Here is a 23,192-nt window from a genome sequence, read left to right as displayed (position 1 = left end):
ATTTAATATACATTTTGATAATAATTTGATTTGTTGTGTTAGAATCTTTATTAATATTTATAACTTTGTTAATATTGGTGAGTTGATTATCAAGATATAATCTATTGAATTCGAAAGTAAATTTGTTGTGTCACACCTATGATAGACATAAATTATTATTTTTTACTCAAATAAGAAACATAAATAAAAGATTTCATTAAGGAAGAATTAAAGTAAAATATATTAATAAAACATACAAAATGTAATTTTTTTTATAGAATGATATTTTAAATTGATAATACATTTAGAACATTTTACATGAAAAGACAAAAATACCTAAAAAAAACACTATAAAACCAAACCACAAGTAGTTGTATTCACACACCCTTCTTCTTGTTTCCTCATTTCCCTTCTCAAACAGAAAATGTCTTCTTCTTCTTCCTCCTCCTCCTCCAATGAACTCATCCTCACTAGCTCCCCCGACGGGCCCATCATGGTGTACGACACCGTTAGCCCCACCGCCGTCACGCAGTTCTCCAGCAGCCGATCGCCGTCTCGTGGCCTCGCCATAGTGGGCCGGAGACTGCTGGCTGCCTCACACGTGTCCCCAGACACGGGTGCAGGCTCCATCAACATCTACAACTGGCACGGTTCTGGTGTGTTCCGTAACTTCCCTGTGCCTGAACCCGTTGCCCCTCTCATTGCTACCTCCGATGGAGCGTTTCTCCTTGGTGGTGGCATCTCAGGGAGTGTTGTATCTCTTTCAAGTTCTTCCGGGGATGTCATCAGATCAATTGCTGTACACTCCAGTCCAGTTTCTAGTCTTCATCTCACCGATGATGGGTCACTCCTTATTTCAGGTAGTGAAGTAGTTCATATTTATTTACTCTTTCTGTCACTTTTTATTGTACAATTTTTCTGATAGAATTAAAAAAAAAAAAAACCTTGTTATTTCAGGTAGTGAAGATGGGACTATTGTTATTGTCCCTAGCTTTAAGATCGTTGGTGGGGGTTCCGAGGAGGAGGAGGAGGATGAGGAAGACTTGGTCATGAACAAATGGAAGGCACATTCTGATTCCGTGACTGATTTGAAGTCTGTGATGAAGACTTTGGTTTCTTGCTCATCAGACTGCACATGCAAGTTTTGGAATCTGGGGGACCGCGGGATCCTTATGCGGACTGTGGCATTCCCATGCTGCATTTCTGGGGTTGCCTTGGATTCCACTGAGACAGCGTTTTACGCTGGTGGAGCAGATGGGTATGTTTATAATGGGAGTATGAAAGTGGTGGGTGAGGCTTGTGAGGTGAGGAACTGGGCTAGGGTTCATGGTGGGTCAGTTGTGGCATTGGGTTTGGTGAATGGAGAGAGGGGTTTGGTGTCTGCTGCAGAAGATGGGAGTGTGTGGATGTGGGATGTTGAGAAAGGAGAAGTCATAATGGTGTTTGGAGATGAACTGATAACCGTTAGTGACATGATTGTGATCAAGGGAAATGGTGGTGGGTTTGGAGATGGAAAGGGGAGTAATAATAATTTTGCAGTTGGGAAAGGTAGTGGTTCCTTCATTTCTTCTGGGTTATGTGAGGAGCACATGCTTAGAACCCTAAACAAAATCACAGAGCTTGAGGAGGTGAAGGATGTTGTGTTTCATGACAAGAAAAAGGCCATTGACATGCTGGAAACTGTGATTCAAATGTATGAGAGACTTTTGGAGCTTATCCTTAAGGAAGTTACCAAAGCCATTGTAGAAGAAGAAGGAGAAGATGCTGCTGAAGAAGAGAAAGATGAGAAAGATGAGAAAGCTGAGAAAGATGAGAAAGATGAGAAAGCTGAGAAAGATGGGAAAGATGAGAAAGCTGAAGAGGAACAGGGAAAAGATGATAATTAAGAAAGAAGAGTAGTAATATTTTAGGTCCTGAATAAATGTGTGGAAGAAACATAAACATTAAGATGCATGAAAGTAAAACTTTGGAAACATAGTTAGGTTTAAAAATGTAAACAAATCTTAATGTACTTATTTTATCTACATATATTGACTTTTTTGTCAAGTGCATAAGGAAATTTTAGATATTTTTAAGAGAATTTTATGAAAATTTAATTTTGTCTTAAACCACAGGTGCAATAGATTTTAACTTTATTTGGTATAACTATACTAGTTGAGTATTATAAGAAGCTTATTTAAAACTGTAAAACTAAGTTAAAAGTTAAAAGTTAAATTTTATAAGCTTTTTCAATCTTAATTATTTTCCAGTTTATGGAGTTAGATACTTATTTTATTTAGTATATTTATTTTATTTTGCGAGAAATGATAAGTTATGTATATATTTATGAGAGAAATTGAAAATAACATAAAATTAATAAGCTAACTAAATTATTTAAGAGTGACCATTATAATTACTTTTATATAGAGAACAACAATGGATCACTTTATCATGCTCTCACAGGCAGGTAAAATTCTTTAAATTTAATTAAAATTAAATTACATCAATACGTTTTTACAATTGACTATGTAAATGCTATATTTTTTTAACTAAAATATTTATATTAAATATTTGATGTAATAATTAAAAATATTTAATAAATTATATTTTTATCTTTACTATAAATGCTGAATAAAATATTTAATATAACTATTTATCTAATAAATATATCATTGAAAGTAGTTATTTGAAATACTGTGTAGAAAAATTAAAAAATTAATATATTTATTAAATACTTTAATTAATTATATTGTTCTGATCTTAAATTCATGGAGATCACATCGTGATCACGATTTTGTTCTTAAAAGACTTCTCGATGGGTTAAGTGAGAATGTGTATTTAAATTGTCTTTAACCTTGATTTTTAAGCGATATGAAACTATCGAGCGTACGGAACAAGTTCTCTAGTCGAGATCTAAGGAGAACGAGGGTTGATCTTTGGAACAACTTTTCAATCCTCATCGACAACACCAATTTTTTGACCTCAAGTCCTTTAAGATAACATCATTAGGGTCAATTACTACATCCGAGATATTATTCGCTTTGAAACTTCAAACTCTATAACAATTTTGTCCTTAGAAGGTTAAGGGAGAAATGTGTATTTAAGTTGTCATTGGCCCTCAATCGATATCTAAGGGGAATGAGGGTTCGTCTTTGAAATGTTCTAACCCCAAGTCCATTTAGATAATATCTTTAGGGTCAATCACTCATCAAAGGTATTGTTCGCTTTGGAGCTTGGAGATTCATCATAATTTTGTCCTTAAAGGGAATTTTAAAGGGTTAAAGGAGAAAGATGTATTTAAGTTGTTCTTGGCCTAGACTCCTAAGCAATGTTAGACTATTGGGTGTATCGGAACAAATCTCTCATGGTTTTTCCCTTAAAAAGTGTCTTAAAAAGTTGTATTTAAATTGTTTTTGGTTTTCACTCTTAAGCCATATGAGACTATTAAATGTACCGAAACAAAGCTCATAGTCAATGTCTAAGAGGAACAAGGGTTCACCACTTTTCCATTCTATCTAATTGAGGCTAAGGGGAACTAGGATTCATATTTTGAACATTTTTTCATTTCCACAATAGGCATCGATATTCCAACCTTAAGTATTAAGTATGTTAAGATAACATTAGAGTCAATCACTATATTCAATTCAATATATTGTCTGTTTCAAAGTTTGAAACTTCATTACAGTTTTATCCTAAGATATTTTAAAATATTAAATATATATATATATTATTATATTAATGATATAATTATATATAGTATTAACTGATATATTTATTAAATACTACAATTAATAAATAAATATAACTAATTTTATCTTGACATTAAATATATTTAATAAATAACATAACTCTATTGAAAACTCTATTAATTATATTGCTTTCAATAAATATAATGTATTTAATTATTTTCATAATTTTTAAACTAAAAAAATTGTTATAAAATTTAAATCCAACGTATATTTATATATATATATATATATATATATATATATTAAATATTGAATTATTAGCAAAAAAATAGTTTATGAAACATACTTTTGAATAACAATAACAATTGTAATACATTTATATTGACAAATATACATAATGATGTATCTTGTTACTTCAAATAATAAGTTATTTTCAAACTAATTATAAGAATATGTATATTAATCTACTTGGATATCTATAATAATATATAAAAATATTTTTCTTTTCTCCTGTACATATTTTACATTTCTATTTTATTCTTAATTATATTTTAAAATTAAAAGAATAGAAAAAATTATTCAAATATTAAAATTAAGTGTCATGTAATCATTCATTATTTTTTATGTAACTAATTTTTTTTAGGGTTTGAGACACAAAATACTTTTTTCAATAATAATAATAATTTCAATTAATATTTTGACTTTCATTTATACGAAAAATGGATTTTAACGGAAGTTATTTAGCAGATATTGATATAACCCTAAGAATTGATTTAATTAACGAGAATTTTTTAACATTCGTTAAATTTCAAAGGTTATTCAAAAACCTTAGCAAAATAATGGAGATTATTTTAACCTTCGTTAAATTTCAAAGGTTTATTTTAAAACCTTAACAAAATAACGTAGGTTTTTTTAACCTTAGTTAAATTTCAAAAATTTATTTTAAAATCTCAGCAAAATAATGGATGTTTTTTTAACTTTAGCTAAAATCCAAAGGTTTATTCTAAAACTTCATCAAAATAACGGAGATTTTTTTAACATTTGCTAAATTCCAAAGATTTTTTCTAAAACATCAGCAAAATAACATAGTTTTTTTTAACCTTCGTTAAATTCCAAAGATTTATTATAGAACCTCAATAAAACATTCTAGAATTTTCAAACTTTAATAAATAAATATCATCAAATCTATTTATAAATAAATAATTAAAAACTACATAGTTTTAATATATTTTATAACTAAATTCTCTAAAATTTTCAAAGTGTAACTTTGCATTACAAATAAGTTTTTTGAAGTTTAAAAAATTTATTTTAAAAACTCAGCAAAATAACCTTAGATAATAAGTATTTCAACGATATTTACATATTTTTTATGATTGATAGTAGTTGATTTATATAATTTCTAGTTTTTTTTATGAGCTCATACTTCAAAAAATCTGATTTATTTTGTTTTACATTTTGATGTACGTATATTTTATGTGCAATTTTAGTTTTAGTTATAATTGTTAATATTTAATTCTCATAATTTTGAAATATTTTAAATTATGGCCTTTATTTTAAAATGCATCTAATAATTAGTTCACTGTAAAAGTGAGAAATGATAAAGTTAATTTCTCCTTGCAATATTTTCTTGCAATCTTTAGCCAAGAACAAACATGACTTTGAAGCCCACATCTGATAGATAATGTAATTATTTAGAATATATAAAGCAGTGATAAACACTAGTTGTTCCCGAGCTAGGTAACGGTGGCTTATGACCCAAGTTGACGCAGTAAGGTGATGGAAGAAGCAATATTGGAGTAAGAAAAAGATAGTGTCTTATTTAGTGTTTCTTCTCCTTAAATATAATAGACATAAATGTGGCTGAATTGTGATTCCTTGCTAGGACTAATGTTGGCGCTCATTGAGCCTGTGTCGGAGAGCCATTTCAAGCAGAAAGTCATTTTACGAAAATTTTAAAACTCATGGTATTTTACTGAGGTTTTTAAACCCATGGTACTTTATAGAGGTTTTTAACCTGGTATTTAATGGAGGTTTTGAAACCCATGATATTTTATAGAGGTTCTTAAACCCATAATATTCAACAGAGATTTTAAAAGGCTTTTCCTGAGGTTTAAAAAAATCCTGGGAAACACGTTCCCCAAGGATGATTTAGCATGAAAAATTGCAACCTTGTGTAAATTACTTAATAGAGGTTTTAACCCTCGATAATGTAAAAATAAGCCTTATTAAAACCATTTTATGCTCTTTGTCATCTTAATAAATATGGTAAAAAAAATTAAAATAAATCCAACATATAGGCAATTGTTAACACGAAAATTGTTTTCTATATAAAAAATTTGAAAGACAACAACGATTTGTTCAAAAATCATCGTCTAAAAAATTTTCTTCTAAATTAAAAATTTCAAGTAGACGATGATTTTGACTTAAAAATCGTCGTTTATAGTCTTTTTTACACATATGCGCTCACTTATATTGTTTTTGTGATCTGTATTTTCTTTCATTCTCTCACGTTCTCTCCTTACATCGCAACTCCTTGCTTCTTTGCTTCCAGTGCCACCACAGGTCCTTTCATTGTCATCACATCAATCACTCTTTGAGTTCGCAGAGCCACCACCATGCTACCAAAGCCAACACACCCCTCTACAGTCACCACTGTTGTGCGTGTTGGGTTTGTTTTGCTCCTCTACACGATCCAACCATCTGTGTCTCATCTCCACCCACCTATGCCGCAACACACGCACCTTCACCAGATGTTTTTTATTTTATATTTAGTTTTATTTTTTTAATTATTATATTTCATGAATTTAATATATGTTTGATTATTTAGAATTGATTAGTTATATTATTAGTTATAAAGTTGGAATTAATTAATTATTTAGATTATTAGTTAAAATTGTAAAGCTATATAATTGATAAGTTTTTGAATTGGATGTATAATTATAATTTTTTTAATAATATTTTTGTTATAATCGTGAAGTTAGAATTGATTGGTTAGTTATTAGTTAGATTTATATTTAAATTATTACTTAAATTATTAGTTGTAATTCTACAATTAGAATTGATTAATTTTTTTAATTGGATGTATAATTAGAATTGTTTAATACTGGTTGGTATTGGGTCTAAGGCTGTCCGACCCCCGATAAATATTATTAAATTTTGAAAAAAAATTGTTTTAAGCATTATACTGTCCAACTTTAAACAAATTTTCATTGAGAGATTCTTAGTGTTTCGTTTGAGATTTATTACATTTATTTGTCTAGTACTCCTCCAATTGTAAATATGTTTTTTTCAAACATTTTATAAAAAGCATATGAGGATATACCAACATTAAATATATTGTTTCTTGAATTTTTCATTTGGATAGTTTTAGAAGAGTAATGGGATCAAGTGATGGAATCTTGGGAGTTGTTGTCGATTGTGATAATGTACAAGCCTATGAACATCGCGTGCAAACACTTCAAGTTGTTCGTTCACCATGGTCTATATTTATTGAATATGTGATTAGCACTTGGTTAAATCCACACAAAGAAAAATTTGTTAAGAGATGGACAAATAAGGTCATACATTTAGGTAACACCACAAGTAATAGCTACGCATATGTTTTACTTGTGATAATATTTGTTTTCCTTTGTAGGGTTTAGGTTGCATATTCGATTTACTAACATAATATTCTTTATAGGGTTGAGTCTACACATTGGAATGTAAAAAGGATGTTTCATACGTCAATGGGAGACTTACGTTATTGTTGGGATTTCATGAACAAGATGATCATCTTGCAACATAATGCAATTAAATTTTCACATGAAAAGAATTTGTATGTGGTGGGTCATGTCTTAACTTTGTGTAGAAATATGCTTTACAACATATTGCAGAAGAGATTGATCGACTTGAATATGTTGACTTAGATAATTCATTGTGGATGCACCCTTAGATCTACTCATGGCCTTACTTATGCTTATGAATTGACTTCCTTTGGTGTAGGTAGCATACCATTGCGGTTAGTGCATTTCATATAACACAATTAAGCTTTTCAGACATTTTAAATTCTGATACTTCAGCAGAGTTGTCAATCCAACAAGCTTAGTCATCATATTATACTAGTTAGATGAAAGTTTTTATGCAAATTATGTTCATTAGACGACATTTGTAGTTGACAACTTGTATTTCAATTGATAATTGAATATGTAAACATTTATTTTTATTATAATTACGCGAGAATTTATGATTTAAAAAAGTAATTTCGTGACCATTCAAAATATAAATTTCAAGAAAGTCTACACTAATCAAATTCCATGTTGTCCATGAGTATCCCCAGTGTGTCTCAAATCTACGAAGAATCTCATGTAAGACACAATAACTAATGTAACACTCTTATCCACAAAGATGGTGCAACCAATAATGTGGAAGAAATATGCTCTAGCAGCCACTATCCACTATTTGTTGTTGCATGTGTCCTCATAAACCTCCTTCAACCAACTTAGATGAATGTGATCACCCCGACAATGCCTCGTCTCAACAATTGTTGCTCCACAACAACACGGAATGACCCTACCAACAAAATCGTAAACTCAAGTAGGTGTGGAATTGCCCGATAATCGGGAGATGCAACAAATTTGACATATCATTCAATATAATGGTCAACTCTCCTATAAGAAGATGAAAGGTATTTATACCTACATGTCATTTCTCTATATAGGATACAACAATCATTTGTTTATCGTGTCATAACCTGCACCAACAAGACCAATTTAGCCCAACAAATTCATTGCAGCTTGTATGCGTCCATGAGAAGCACCCATCTTATTTATTTTTCTCTCATAAGAAATCAATTTCAACTCACCATGATCCTATAATAACCAACCAAGATAACAACAAAATTTCAATTTACAAAACAACAAGTTACGTGCATATATCATATTTTAACATATTTACTTACCACATCATTCCATAGTTACCTCGTCATATGGTCCTCGTAATCTCCCAACAATGACATATCCACTAACCCTCCAAGATATGCTTCATCATCCATATTGAGTTGGGCTTTATCCTCCACATGGAGTTGGACTTCTTCAGGTTCATTCATCTTCATCACTGCCTCTTTTTTTTTAACTGATGTTGTTGGTTGTAGAGGTTGTAGAGGTTGTATACCTTCTTCTCTAATTCTCACCATTTTATATGCACATATCATTTCAACTTATTATTCCAACTAATACATAACACTTTATTACACAAAAGCAGCACTCATTCAAGAAAAACACTGAAAAGGCAAACAAAACCATGTTTCTATAATAGAATTTCCATAATGCCTTTTCATAATAAGATTCAAGAATTCCCAATCTGGAAGCCTATTCTAGAAAGTCCATTCCAGAAAGCAGTTCTAAAAATCCTATTCCATAAACATGATATGAAATTCCATTTCCATGCATGCACTCCCCCAATGCTTTTCAAATTTACCACTTCTGCAAAAATTCCATATTAGGGATTTCATAAGTAAAAAAACTAAATCTTACCTTTCTTCTTGGACGAACACTAACTCTAAACCCTCTCACTAACCACTGAAAAGCATCCATGGTCCACAAAAGTCTATATGTAATATTCACCGGAATAGTGTCAAGAAAAACTACAAAGAAGAGGGAGGAAGACACTGCTAGGATTTATTTAAAATTTCTTAGGAATATTTTCATCATTTAAAAGTACTTAGTTTGTATAAAAAAATTCTATTATTTTAATAAATTATTAATATAACTATAAACATTTTGCATTTCTTTTAATATACATTTACTATTGATCCCCAAATAGAACTCTGGTTAGTGAAAACAACGGTGATATCGTAGTCCTAAGTTCGCATTTTTTAAAACATAAAAGTTAAAATTATTATTAAATGTTATAGTTTAAAAATTATAAGAAAAAGTGAAGTAATTTTTTCTTCATTTATTCTAGATATTGAAAAATAAAAGAAGATTGAAACAGTTTAAAAAACTAAAAATTATAATATATAAGATATTGAAAAATAAAAGCTGAATGGAACTATTATAAGAAAGTTAGCACTTATATGTCTCATACTTATAGAATGTAGTTACGGGGGCAAAATTAATGATATTGTCATTGAATCGAACAGAGATAAAAATATTTTATTTATAAAAATATTTTCTTTTATAACATATAAATGGGTAGAAATCTTAAGTTGGATTATACTTAAAATTCTTTCTCTTTTTAATAATATGAAGCATTATATATTCATATATGACAGATTGTACATGCAGTGTGTACTTTCGGTTTATCTATTTCAAAAATGAACTGGAAATTATTTAGAGTAGGCCTCTGTGAGCTTTTAACAAATTCAAGCACCGTTTGAATCTTAAATTAGTTTACTGTTTGAAGAATCATCTGCACTTTGAAGATACACAGAGGAGTCAATCCATGGTCCATCTTCTGATCTGTGTCCTTGCTTCATACTTTCTTGAGAATATGCAGATGAAACATGAGTTTGACTGTCTTGTGATAGCAACTCAAAAGCCTTAAATCTTACATCTTGGTTGCTCTCACTGCGCTTGATTATAGGTGCTTGGATTGGAATTTTTCCTTCAAGCATGCTCACTACAGAAGACATGTTTGGTCTAAGAGTGGGAGATGGATTGGTGCACAAGAGTGCCAAGCTCAGCATTCTCATGGCTTCCTCTTGAGAGTACTTTGAACCAAGACTTGGATCCACCAATTCCAGAAGGTTTCCTTGCTCTTGGAGAACATAAGCCTATGTAGCAAATACAAATTAGCCAAACATAAGATCAATTGTCAAGGAAAAAAGAAAAGAGCAAAGAGTAATTTATTACAGATAATATTGAATCCAAATGGTCTCACATTGCTTCTTTCTGGCTTCAACTTACCCAATCTAGAAGATATACAAACTCTTCCTTTGGCCTGTATTTTGTGTTGCTTTTTCCACTAACAATCTCTAAAGCTACAACTCCAAAGCTATATACATCTGCTTTATCAGTCAAGTAACCCCTCATAGCATATTCCGGGGCCATGTAACCACTGTTAAGACACGTAGTAACCAATAGTCAGTGATTTCACAAAACAATGAAACATAAGTTTCCCTAGGATTATTAATTGTTTATGTTAATAAAATTATAATGAAATATGAACTAATTATGAACCAAGTCTTGGACTCTTGATTGATTATGCTACTAATAAAATATAATCCAATTATGATCTTAATCATGATTCAAGCTAATGGATGTGGCGAAGTACTACTAACATTGTTCCAGCTATACGTGTACTGATATGAGTATTTTCTTCTTCATCAAGCTTAGCTAAACCAAAGTCAGAGATCTTGGCATTCAGATCCCTGTCAAGTAAGACATTGGTTGCCTTAATGTCCCTGTGCACTATTTTCAACCTTGATTCCTCGTGAAGATAAGCCAGTCCCCTTGCTATCCCCACACAGATCTTCATTCTTGTAGGCCAGTCTAAGTGCAGCTTCTGCTCTTCTTCACCTACAGGAATTGTGAAGGGAAGGAAAGAAGATTGTATTCATTAGTACATTAATTTTGAAGTAGAAACATACACACACACAAACTCAAGGTATACGTTGCCATATAAAGAATTTACCAAAAAGTGCACGAGCAAGACTGTTGTTCTCCATGTATTCATATATCAGTAGCAACTGGTTTCCTTCAATGCAACAACCATATAGCTTCACCAGATTTGGATGCTGCAAAGCAGATATCATTCCAATTTCATTGACAAATTCTCGGTTCCCCTGCTTTGATTTGGAGGAGAGCTGCTTAACTGCAATCACATCACCATCTGACAGCACACCCTGTGATCAAACCATGCCATCAGAATTATGTTTCGTGTACAATAGTGTTGTGGTATAAGTGGCATGGCCAAATGTTTTGAAATCATACACTGATTATATCAGATGATTATGTTAGTTACCTTGTATACAGGCCCAAATCCTCCTTCACCTATCTTATTTGCAGGGTCAAAGTTATTAGTAGCTCCTTTAATTTGTCTTAAGCTGTAATAGCCCGTTTTCATATCTAGAAGTTCTGCAACAAGGAATTGAAAAATGAAAAGAGACGCACGGAAAGAGAAAAATAGAATGCAACAATAATGAACCCGTATCCACATTTCTTTAAAATTTCTTTGGAAGTTCACTGTAAATTTAATGTATTAAATTAATATACATTATATTATAGACTGTAAATATTATTTTATTAACAAAAGGCAATTTACAAGAGCAGCAACTTGGAACTTATATTTTGGCTGTCATACCTCTATCAGTTGTATCTTTCCTACAAAGAAGACCCATCTTCCAAAGGACAACCAGTATCAATATGACAAACCCACATGATGCAGCAACAATTCCAGCAATGACTCCAGCAGACAGCCCTTTTGAAGGATTCTCAAAGTCTACAACAAGTAGAAATGCTTACAGAACAGGACATAGCATGATACTTGAAAGAATAATTAATAATTAAGAAAAAAAAACTTACTTGGTATCATCTCAATAGCAGATATAAGAGGTCCATATACACCTCTATCAGGAATGGAAGTAGTTCCTTTCCCTGCCCAGTATAAGTGGATTTCCAAGGTACCATCATGAACATCAACATCAAATTCCTTAGTGATGCCCTTTCCAACTCCACCAGCCTCTTCCACAATGTTAAAGTCTTGCAGATATCTAAAACCCTGTGAAGAAGCATTATTGAAAATTTCTACCTTCAGTTCAGAACTTCTATTTTATTCAAATACCAGATAGGATATATGACAAAAGATGTAAGAAAAGACAAAAACAAAGTAACAAAATATTTGGCTTCAGCACTCACTTGAACTGAAACATCAAATATGCGCCTTCCTAGACTTCTATAAGTTTGATCATCAGAATACATTATCTCGGCAAAATGGAGCTTCACTTTATAGTTGCCGTTTGGCATACAAAGGCCATAGTAGTTAAGCGACATAGGGGAAAGGCGAGCGTTCTGGTAATATTCTGGACCACTAATGTTCAAAGAAAATACATTTTCTGCTACATAATTTGCACTATAATTTCCCATAAATACTCCTGTGCTGCTATATGCCCATTGTTCTTCACTTCTAAGATCAAAGTTTGAAATGCCATTTAGATGGAGGTCACCTACATAGTTATTGCCTTCAAACTCCCCCTCACCTCCTCCACAGTTTATGAACAATGACTTATCTGCAAAGACGTAGGGAAATCTCAGAAGTACTCCAAACAGAAACATCAAACAGCTTTATTCACAGAATTATGGTGGTGTATGGAAACGCTCTAGCTTAGTTCGCACTTCTGGTTCCCTTATTATCGTCATTTCTTGAATTTAGTCCCCCCATTTTTTGGCCAATTTGATCGGACACTATTTTAATTGTGCAATTTTGGTTGATACAACATTTTGACATTGAATATTAACAAAAATGTTAATGCTGCACTCTATTGTACTGCTAAGTTATATTTCTATTAAATATTGAATAATAAGTTTAAACATGAATTAATATTGCAATTCACAACAAAAAATGGGGCCAAATTCGAAAAGTAACAATAGTAAGCCAAGCCAAGCATTAAGGAAGGTTATTCTTCAAACAACACTCACACTGGGGTTGTCCTGCACAAGGAAGGTTCCTCTTCAAACAAAAAGTTCTACAAAATGAATATAGTTAGTTTTAACAGGTATGATAGAATGGTGATAAACAGAGTAGAAAATACAAAAACAAAAAACTTACGAAGCCGTAGTTGCCACTGAAGAAGAAGAATGACTTGAAGCCAAGTTCCTGGTAAGTAATAGTAAAAGGTTAGTATTGACATAACTAAAAGAAATACTTATATATTGCTAGACAAAGAGAACCTTACACATCAGAGAGCTGGCAGCTAGATGCAGAAGACTTAGTAAAATTGTTGTAAGATAAATCTCTGAAAGTGGACATATGGTAATTTTTGTATCATTGTATCACTGATATAGTACAGGGTGTAATTCAGTAAAGCTTTTAAATTATGCAATTCAAGAAACCAAGATAAAGAAAATATGCTAACATGTTATGTTTAAAGCTCAGTATCCAGTCCTGAATTTCTCCGCTCAGCGAATTATTTGTCAGAAACCTGAATTAGATCAATAAATAAAAAGCAACAAAGTTTGCAGATATCAAAGTACTAGCTGAGTATAAGATATATGATACTTTTTTTCTAATCTTCTGGTAAGGAAATCGAATCTTCACTTACAAGTAATCTAGCTTCCCTAAATTTGGTATAAAATCTGGGACTGGACCAGTTAACATGTTGAAGCTTAGGTCCCTGCAAGTAAAATAAGATAGTTATAATGATGCAGCAATGAATCACATGACATCAAATCCTAAGAAAAAAAAATTCAGTCCCATGTGAAAACACATACACACAGGATAACAATGCTCCAGAAATTATTCCTACCAAAAGGGTTACTACCAAATTATTATTATTGTACACATCACACCATGGTTATGCAAAAAAAATTTGCTCCAGATCACCCTAAATAGAGGATAGACAATATTTTTTCCCCTCAAAGTGATGAATTAGTTCAATGGTGTTAAAAACAATCTTGAATGGCATTATCACAACTATCCAAAGATGGGATATAAAAAAGAGTGACAGACAGCCGAGAGAATTAGTTCACAAAAAAAAGTTGGGAAGCATTTAACAATCTTTGCATGTAAATAATGCATAAACAATTTCTAATGAAAGTAACCCTTTGAAACAAATTTTGAGGCCAGAAATAAACAAGAGATTAACAGCACAAAACGGAGTTGTCTCTTCAAAGATTTGAAGTTGTGGAAATGACATGGGGAGAAAACATTAATACCGCGTTTGGAAGGAGAATTTTTAGAAGGCAATTTGAAATGCACAAAAGATACTGTTCTATTTTAAAAGAAACTGAACTTTAGGAATTTATGAATACTATTATTTCTTAAAGTAATATAATATCAAATTTTACCTAAAAAAGTAATAATATGAAATTTTTCATACTCCTCTCTCAAATTCCTCTTTTCTCTTCACATTCTCTTCTAGTGATAGGAACATTGGTGGAGTTTTACTAGTTCCACATAGTTTTTTCAACTCATCAGAAAAAAAAAATTTAGGTTGAAATCAATCATAGTTATTTCCTAGTTGTTATTATTAGGAAATTTTTTTTGTCAATAATCTTCAATTGATATTAGTAAATATTAATATTATTCAAGGTTGATGGGATCCCAGAAATTCCACACTTTACTTCAAAAAAATACAGTAATTTTTTCCACAAAAATGATTGTGGTCAACTTCATCTAAAGATATAGTCACTTGATGTTAATCTTAATAAATGCTTATTAACATAACTAAAATTTTCTTAGCAAATTAAGGCAAAAGTAATACCGAAGGAAAAGCATTAGCTGATAATTTTAAATCATTTCATATTAAAATAATTTATATATTTAGTGATAAATGAAATATTTTATCTAAATAAGAAAAATTAAACTTCAATAAATTTAAATTTCTTAAACAAAATCTTAAAAAAATAAAAATTTAAAATAAAATGAATTCAAGTTCAAAAATATTTAAAATTTCTTGAAAATTATAAAATTAGTTATCCAAACACAAGCTTTAACTACTGACTATGGTGGCAAAAATAAACTTGAGGTGACTATTGATGGAACTTACAAAGTGTCTAAGTATGACATTTGAGCGATGTAATCTGGAATGTCACCCTTGATTAAGCAATTTCTTAATTCCCTGTGTCACAGAAATGCACACCTTCGTTGAAAGCCCAAATCAATCTTATACTTCTTAAACTTAAATAAGTAGAGCAATTTCTTTGTGCAACTTATAAATTGTGAACTGCACTCAATACATTTTAAAAAATTTAAAATTGTTCTTCTTTTTTAAATTAAAAATCTGGAATTAAGAAAATACTTGAAAAGTAAATTCGGAATAAATTTTTGTGTTCCAAAAATAAAATTAAAACATCAAAATCTCATTCTATAAAAAAGTAATTTCAAAATGCAAAAAATATATTTTAGAAAAATATTCCAAAAAATAAAATCTGAAAACATATTTCAGAAAAAAATTCTGAAATCCAGAAAACTTTTATTTAAGGGTATTTTTATCATTCACGAGTAAAATTCAGTTAGTTCAAATTTCATCTGGTCCAGGAAGTAATTGCTCATAAGTACTTGAAAATGTTTGAACTCACAGTCGCTCCATGTTTTTCAACTCCTCCAGATCAGGAAAATTCATAGTTGCTGATCCTTTCAAATCTGTTATTCTCCTGGTACAGAAATGTTCATCAATGAAAAGGAAATGTAATGTTCCACAATCATTGCACAATGTACAGAGATAAAATACTCCAATTCAGGAATATTCTAGAAAGAAGCAAGTACTCACAAATTAGTCAAAAGTTTCAACTGAGATATAGTGGAAGGAATTGGGCCTTCCATATTTGTTCCCTGCAAATCCCTAACAAAAACATAGTTCATTTAGGCAATTTTCATTGCAAGTTACTATATTAAGTCTTAATTTTATTTTTTGTTTTACTAATGGAGCAACATTTAAATCTTACACTAAGCATGATATGGAATATCAAATTTGTTTTCCTACTACCTAACAAGAAAATAGTAAGGAATTGTTCTAAATGTGTACTCACAGTCTGTTAAGTTTGGTCCAGTTTCCAATGAAACTGGGTATTGGTCCAGATAAACTGCTTCCATCTATCCTACTGCAGAAAATGCAGAGAAGAATTTTAAGATTTAACAGAGATATAAAAATAAGAAACCAAAAGGAACAATTCTATCAGTTTGTCACTCACAAATCAGTCAGATTTTCAAGTTTTCCAAATGTTTCTGGTATGGTCCCTGTAAAATTATTTGCAGAAAGAAGCCTGCAAAATTTGTATGAAATAATTACAAAAACCTTGAGCAACATAAAAACAAACACTTGGTACACAGAAAAATGAATGATTAAAATTGATCATATATATATCAAAGGAAAATGGCTAGAATGAAAGAGTCTTCTTACAGTCTCTTCAAGTTGCTCAAATTTCCAAGACTAGAAGGAAGTGGTCCTTCAAGTTGGTTACAATCTAAGACCCTATAAACATGAACACCATTATCATCATTATTCAACCTCCAATATCAACCACTTTTGAATGTTGAAAATCAAAATTCTCCAGCACTTACAGTTCCTCCAAATTAGCAATATCACCAATTTCTGAGGGAATTGGACCACTTAGACGGTTTCCCAGAAGTAACCTGGGCCACAGTAACAATTGGACATTGGTCATTTCATCAAGAAAGCAGATAAAATAATGAAATAAACTCAAAAAAAGTTTGAGTTAAGAAATTGTTAGATATAAAACACTTTTTAGACTGAATCATGAAAAACAATTAACACAAAAGCAAGGGCATGGAAGACTAACAAATTGGTGAGTGTAGCATTGGGTGGAAAACTTTTTGGAAGCGAGCCGTTGATATAGTTGCGTGTTAGATCACTGCACAAGGCATAGAAGTTCTAACAATAATTATTGGCATTCGCATAAACAAACATAACAATTCATCAAAAAATGCATTTGCATGTTAAAATAATGACATAACTGTACAGTCACATGAGTTAGGAAAAGAAAGTTTAAAAAGTAATTCCATTTTTATCATGTTATCCCTGAGAAAACTCAGAATATTTCTAAACTTACAGCACTTTCAGATGAGTGAGATTTCCAAATTCACTGGGAAAAACTCCAGCTATATTTTGAGCCTTCAGAAAGCTAGCACAGCCAAACAATGGTATTAGTATCCCATAAATAAAAACAAATAATTAATTAAATATATAACATTCAATGAATTTAGTTAATATAAATAAAATCATAAAAAATGTAAATATTAGGAAATAATAAGCCAGAAACTATTTGAACTTCTACGGTTAATTAGTCTTATTTCTTACTAAAGGGAATGTAACTTATTTAAACCTAAAGAGAAATCTAAAAGGTCAAGTTAAGAGATAGTTTTGATAAAACTACTACCCACATTTTATATATATATATATATATATATATATATAATTATAATTGTGATTAGTTGAAAAAAATATAAAACGTTAAAGATCAAATAATATTAGTTAAAATTCAAAGGATAAAAAACAACTAACTAGTATTTATAAAAAACATGTTTCACTATCAACAAGACACTCAACTTGAATGTTCAACTTTAAAGTCATTTGGGATAACATATTATGGATGGTTCGATAACGGTCTGATAGCAGATGTCTTAATAAAAGCAACAAACATTCGCTAGGATAAACCTAATTCAAGTCCATAAAACCAGTTCATAAAATGAAGTTTGCACCCACTTATATACAATGAAATGTTCTAATCTCTAGTAGAGGTGAGATCTCCAATAATGATTTTTCAAATAAAGTGTTAACAATTGTTGAATTTTTCAGATTTGTAGGTCTTCTTTTTATATTTTGTTCAATTTTGCTCATTTCTACGTGTTAATGTGAGACTGTGATTCACTATTAGTAGCCAGAAAAATACATACATGTTATCAACATGGCAAACTGTGTTATTTTGGAAGTTGCAATCGCATGTGACATTCCTCACGGTGTCATTCCTTATATTAATCCTGTCACCGAACCCTCCATCTTCTGCGCAGGAATGCTCTGTAACTGTCCAATTCAAGTTCTCTAGTTTATCAGATATTGCTTGCAGTACTTTCACTGCAACACAAACACAAAGCAATTGCATTAGCCACAACACAACCATTTTTCTCTAACAATTACTTTTTTTACACATTCTAAGAATCAGTTAAACCATTCAAAACACAAACCACAATTTTTTCCTCACCCTCACAAATTGCATAATCATTACACACACAACATAGACTTAGAAATCAGTAGTTTTACTTTGATCTCACCCATTTTGGTGATAGATTTTATCTATTTCTTTTAAACCCAATTTAAAAGCTTTTCGAATCATTTTTTATGATCAAATCGCATAAAGAGATAATTTTTTTACATTTCTCAATACCATGGAAATATAGAAAGTAAAAAATCACTTAGATTAACTAATAAGCCATTTTGATGTGTTTCAAAAAATAAAATAATAAATAAATCAAAATATTAAAAATAATATATATTTTTAAAATTTAAACCATGTTAATGAAATTATTTTAAATTTTAGATAAAAAAAACTTGATGTATAAATTATATATATATATATATTAATAAAATAATATTATCTACAATTTTTTCACATTATGATATTTTAAAAAAGGTCTATCCTAGATTAATATAAATATGAAGTTAATCAGTCTGACAATAGGTAAACGATTTAATTTAGATTATACTTTTTTTTTCAACTATGTACTTGTAATTGTACGAATTTTTTCAAAGAAAAATTCAAAGCTCCATTGTCAACTATTAAAATTGTTTACCAACCCCATAATTGGTTCAACTATATATAATAATAATATAAAAAAACGTTAATCTGAACATAGTTTTTAAGAAAATCTTTAATATATTTTGAATCTAGTCATTTTTGGGAAATTCTAGATATACAGAAGTCAAAAAACTAGACAGATCTTTTGATTTCTCAAACTTTTGAATGTTTTTATGATTTGGAACAATTGCATCTTTATAACTGTGTTAAAATCTGACTCAAATATAAAATTATTTCACCAAATACAGCAATTAAGAAACTTCATTTTCATTTTTTATTCTTCAATTCTGAATCAAGTCAAGTCAGAGATGGTGGGAAATAGAATACAAAATTTAACTTTCATTCAAAGACTATGCATGGCTCTTTCCCTTGTCAAGAACAGAATCATCACTATGCATGAATTTGTTTTTTTTATCTTGAAATGTATACAAAGAATGGAATCTTATACCCACCATATCCATAACATTAAAGAAACAACATGGTCAAAAAGTAGCTAAGATTGTCCAATCAATAATAGTGTCACATGTCAAAACAAATCAATCTTAGAAAGGTACTGTTACACAAGTCTACATGCAAAAATCTAAATTTCTGAAGTTAAATTAAAATATTACTTTATATAGTTCTGAATTTTTTATCTGGTATTTATAGTAGTTTTTTAAAAAGAAAATCTTCAGTTTTTTAAAAATATATAAATAGTACTACCACTTTTAACACAAAATTTTAAAACTATAAATTTGCAATTTTTTATATATTATTCTTCTAGAACATGTATACCCAATTGACTTTTTAACTCATACTTAAATTTCTAATAAATAATAAATTTCATTGAATAAATTTTAAATAATTTTGGTTATTTATATGAAAGTCAAGTCTATAACTAGACTTATTTATATGGAAAAAAAAAACTTATTTTTAAATTGTAATGTGATATCCATAATATTTTTTAAAACACGTTTTATAATAAGGCCTCAAGTGAGTTATATATTAACAATTTAATATAGAGAATATAAGTTATGCACAATAAGTAAAATAATTTTATACTCTTCTTCAGTTATAAATTCTTATGCATGTTGAGTTTATTAACTTTTACAATAATTAACTTTCAAGTATGACTTCTAATTATTTGTTAATATAAAAAAGTTTACACTAATACGAGACAATTATTAAACTCTTTAATATATAAATTATATGTTATGAAAAATATTATTTATAATTACTTAAAAAAATTACTGATTAGAGTTTTTTTTTAAATGAACTTTTTTAATAAATAACTTTTTTAAAATGAACTATATCCACTCTTATACACAGACACTTCCTCTGTTTTAGATGTTCTTTTTTTTTTCTGTTTTAGTGTTACTGATCTGTTTCAGAAATAGTTCAAAGTGTGATATGAATTTTAATTTTTCATAAAAATTAAAAATGTGTTGAACAGTAACAAGTTATTTATTTAACCAATTTCTAATTATGTGTAAGATGGAAAAAAAAGTAGCAGAAACAAATTATCAGTACAAGAAGAAGGTATGGGCTGCACATGTAGCAAGTGACAGCAAAGCCAAATAATTTCCTCTGCTTTCGCCATTAATGATGTTTAACTATCTCCACTTGCTAGCTGTTAATTATATTCAATAAATTCTAATTAACATTTTCTACCAGCAATGTTAGCTTTTAAAAATCAAAAAAGTGGTGCTGACCCAATGGCCAAACCAGTTATATATATCTTCAAATCTATGACGAACACATTTCAATGCAAAATGGTTTTCCAAAATGTCACTGTTTGGCTAAAAGCATTGTTTTGAAGGGTCCATATATAATTAGAAAATATCTTCTGAACATAATTTATTGTGTTTAACCATTGAGATTATTGACTGTATCATAAACAATGGTCTTATCCAAAATATAAAAAAAAAAATAATGAAAATGATTTCTGACAACCAAACTTTTTATATGTGGAAGAGACAGTACTCAAAAAATAAATCCATGACCATTAACACAAGGAGGGGTCCTCCAACCCTGTCATTGTCATTTCATTTTCAAAAGGGAGTCATCTCACATGGGATGTGTCAAGCAAAGAGTGTCACCAAAAGAATCAAGAAAAACCTAAACTTGATATGATTACATAAAAAAAATTGAAACAATGAAGAACCCACCATTACTAATAGGCAATCCAAAGTCCCAGTAGACAAAATTGAATTGAATTTGATAATATAAGATATAAAACCTCTGAGAAAGATCCATGGAAAATCATCAAAAGTACCCAGATAGGAAAAGAAGAAAAAAACAGTGCTTTAAAAAGTTCTCTAAAGAAGGAAGTTAGAGAAAGAAACAGCAGCACAAGCACACCCTTGTGTTGAATCCTAAGCATAAAGAGGAGAACGATGCAGAACACTCAATTCTCATTATCAGAACCTCAACTTCTCCTAAAATAAAGTGTTTTTCATAACTTGTTTGTGTTTTCATCTAATGCAAAAGTGAGAACGGTTAAAAGGGTGGTTAATCAAAGCCTTGTTATGAAAAAGTTTCAGAAGAGTTGTTCTGTTGTTGAAATAACTGCACTAGAAGCAACCAAACCAAGGAATTAAGAAAACCAAGAAAGTTGAGAACAAAAGCGTGGAAGCGTACCTTCATCTTGTGGTATGAGTTGAGCATTGGATTCAAAAACATGAAGAGCCACAAACCCTAAGATAAGAACATGGATTAACCGCATGTTGCTGTCTCAAAGCTTGAAAACTCGCTGGGTTTGAGACAGAACCGACCACTGTGTAATGATAACACTTTAGGAAAACAACAGGAGTGGTTACTAGGATTTGTATGTCTTGTGGTTGTTTGTATCTGTTTGTTTGAAGAGAGAGGCCTTGAAAATTGAGATATTTTTTACCAATATCACTTGAAGGAGAACGAATAAGAAGGTAAAGAAAAGTTAGAAGGAACAATAATGGTTTTCGATTTGGTGAGATGAGTTAATCCGCAGTCAACACACGCATTCGGTTGTGACATAAATTTTGATGCTTTGTTCCTGCTTGTCTGTCGGAGTGGCGGCTACCCAAACTTTTTTCCAATTTTTTACTTTTCACTACACTTACTCCAATGCATATTTAGATATTCTAAGTAAGCTTCATGTTCTATTTTGTAAAAATTAAATAAATAGAGAAATTAGAAAGGGAGAAAAAAAAAAAGAGGTCAGAAATAAGAATTTCATACTTTAATTTTTAAAATAATTCAATTTTCAAAAGATTAATGGAATGGTTAAGTTGTATCAATATTTATCATTTCCAATTTTTTAAAACCTTTTATATATTTCGACAATTTTTTAAAAAATTTATATATTTTAATATTTTTAAAAAAAATTTATGTATTTTGATAATTAATACATGAAATTATAGTTAATTAATAAAAGATTCTTAAAGATAAATAGGATAGTAGCTATGAAGCACTGACACTCTTCTTAAATTGTATGTTCGTATCAAATACGTATCAGACACAGACACCGACACTCGTATGACACGTATTGGGTTAAGTGTTCAATTCAAAAAATATTTGTTGAATTTCTTACAACTCTAACATGGGTCTAACATAATTTTAAAAAAAGAAATACATTCATTTTCTAAAAACTTAAATTTATTGTATAAATTTTTATTACGATTATGAAAATAAGGAATAAATTCTTTTGAACTAGCCACGAAAAACATTTTTCTATCCCAGTAAAAACTGAAACATACTTAATGCACATAAATATTTATTGTCAATTTATATAATTCATAATTATATAATATATAAATTTGTGTCCTCATATCTTCGTGTTCTATATTTTAAAGATTATATGTATCTCCGTATTTGTGTTCATATCGTATCAGTGTAAGTAGGTTGATTGAAGGGAAAGAAAGAAATGGAAAAAAAAAATTGAAATATGGATAATTTGATTCTAACAGAATTAAGAAATGGAAGTGAAAATTATATGTTTGTTTGATTATTTATTTATTATTATTGGTGGTGGTGGAAATACGTGTAGTACATTTAAATTTTTCTCATATAAGTGACATTTACTAAAATAAAAAATAACAACAGTTTTTATGAAAGGAATGGTTATTAAAACGGCGTA

At 30.0% G+C, this 23,192-nt stretch overlaps 2 protein-coding genes across 3 annotated transcripts; one reads left to right on the top strand and one right to left on the bottom strand.

Annotated features, from left to right (window-relative positions):
- The first annotated feature begins 379 nt into the window (after positions 1-379).
- Positions 380-1,865, top strand: LOC137826014 (protein ROOT INITIATION DEFECTIVE 3). The gene is made up of 2 exons (XM_068631856.2): positions 380-839; positions 937-1,865. Exons 1-2 carry the CDS (start codon positions 404-406, stop codon positions 1,863-1,865), a joined length of 1,365 nt encoding a protein of 454 aa, XP_068487957.2. The 5' UTR covers positions 380-403.
- Positions 1,866-9,857: 7,992 nt separating this feature from the next.
- LOC137829481 (putative LRR receptor-like serine/threonine-protein kinase At1g53440) lies at positions 9,858-22,174 on the bottom strand. Of its 2 annotated transcripts, none has more exons than XM_068636286.2 (24): positions 21,716-22,174; positions 18,198-18,375; positions 17,354-17,425; positions 17,084-17,155; positions 16,845-16,916; positions 16,684-16,755; positions 16,475-16,546; positions 16,313-16,384; positions 16,054-16,125; positions 15,863-15,937; positions 15,331-15,402; positions 13,885-13,956; positions 13,699-13,764; positions 13,519-13,578; positions 13,392-13,439; positions 13,262-13,308; positions 12,482-12,852; positions 12,149-12,344; positions 11,928-12,065; positions 11,589-11,701; positions 11,259-11,469; positions 10,906-11,143; positions 10,532-10,682; positions 9,858-10,398 (listed from the first exon to the last, which is right to left on the bottom strand). In XM_068636286.2, the coding sequence occupies exons 1-24, from the start codon at positions 21,798-21,800 to the stop codon at positions 10,006-10,008; spliced, it is 3,018 nt and encodes a 1,005-aa protein (XP_068492387.2). In that variant the 5' UTR covers positions 21,801-22,174; the 3' UTR covers positions 9,858-10,005. The 2 variants fall into 2 exon arrangements, with proteins under 2 accessions (XP_068492387.2, XP_090153254.1); XM_090297128.1 differs by having other exon boundaries at positions 13,519-13,618; positions 21,716-22,075.
- Between the last annotated feature and the right edge of the window lie 1,018 nt (positions 22,175-23,192).

Source organism: Phaseolus vulgaris, chromosome 11, assembly GCF_051622355.1.
Source record: "Phaseolus vulgaris cultivar YP4 chromosome 11, ASM5162235v1, whole genome shotgun sequence".
Lineage (NCBI taxonomy): Eukaryota > Viridiplantae > Streptophyta > Magnoliopsida > Fabales > Fabaceae > Phaseolus > Phaseolus vulgaris.
This window is presented reverse-complemented; position numbering and strand designations above follow the sequence as displayed.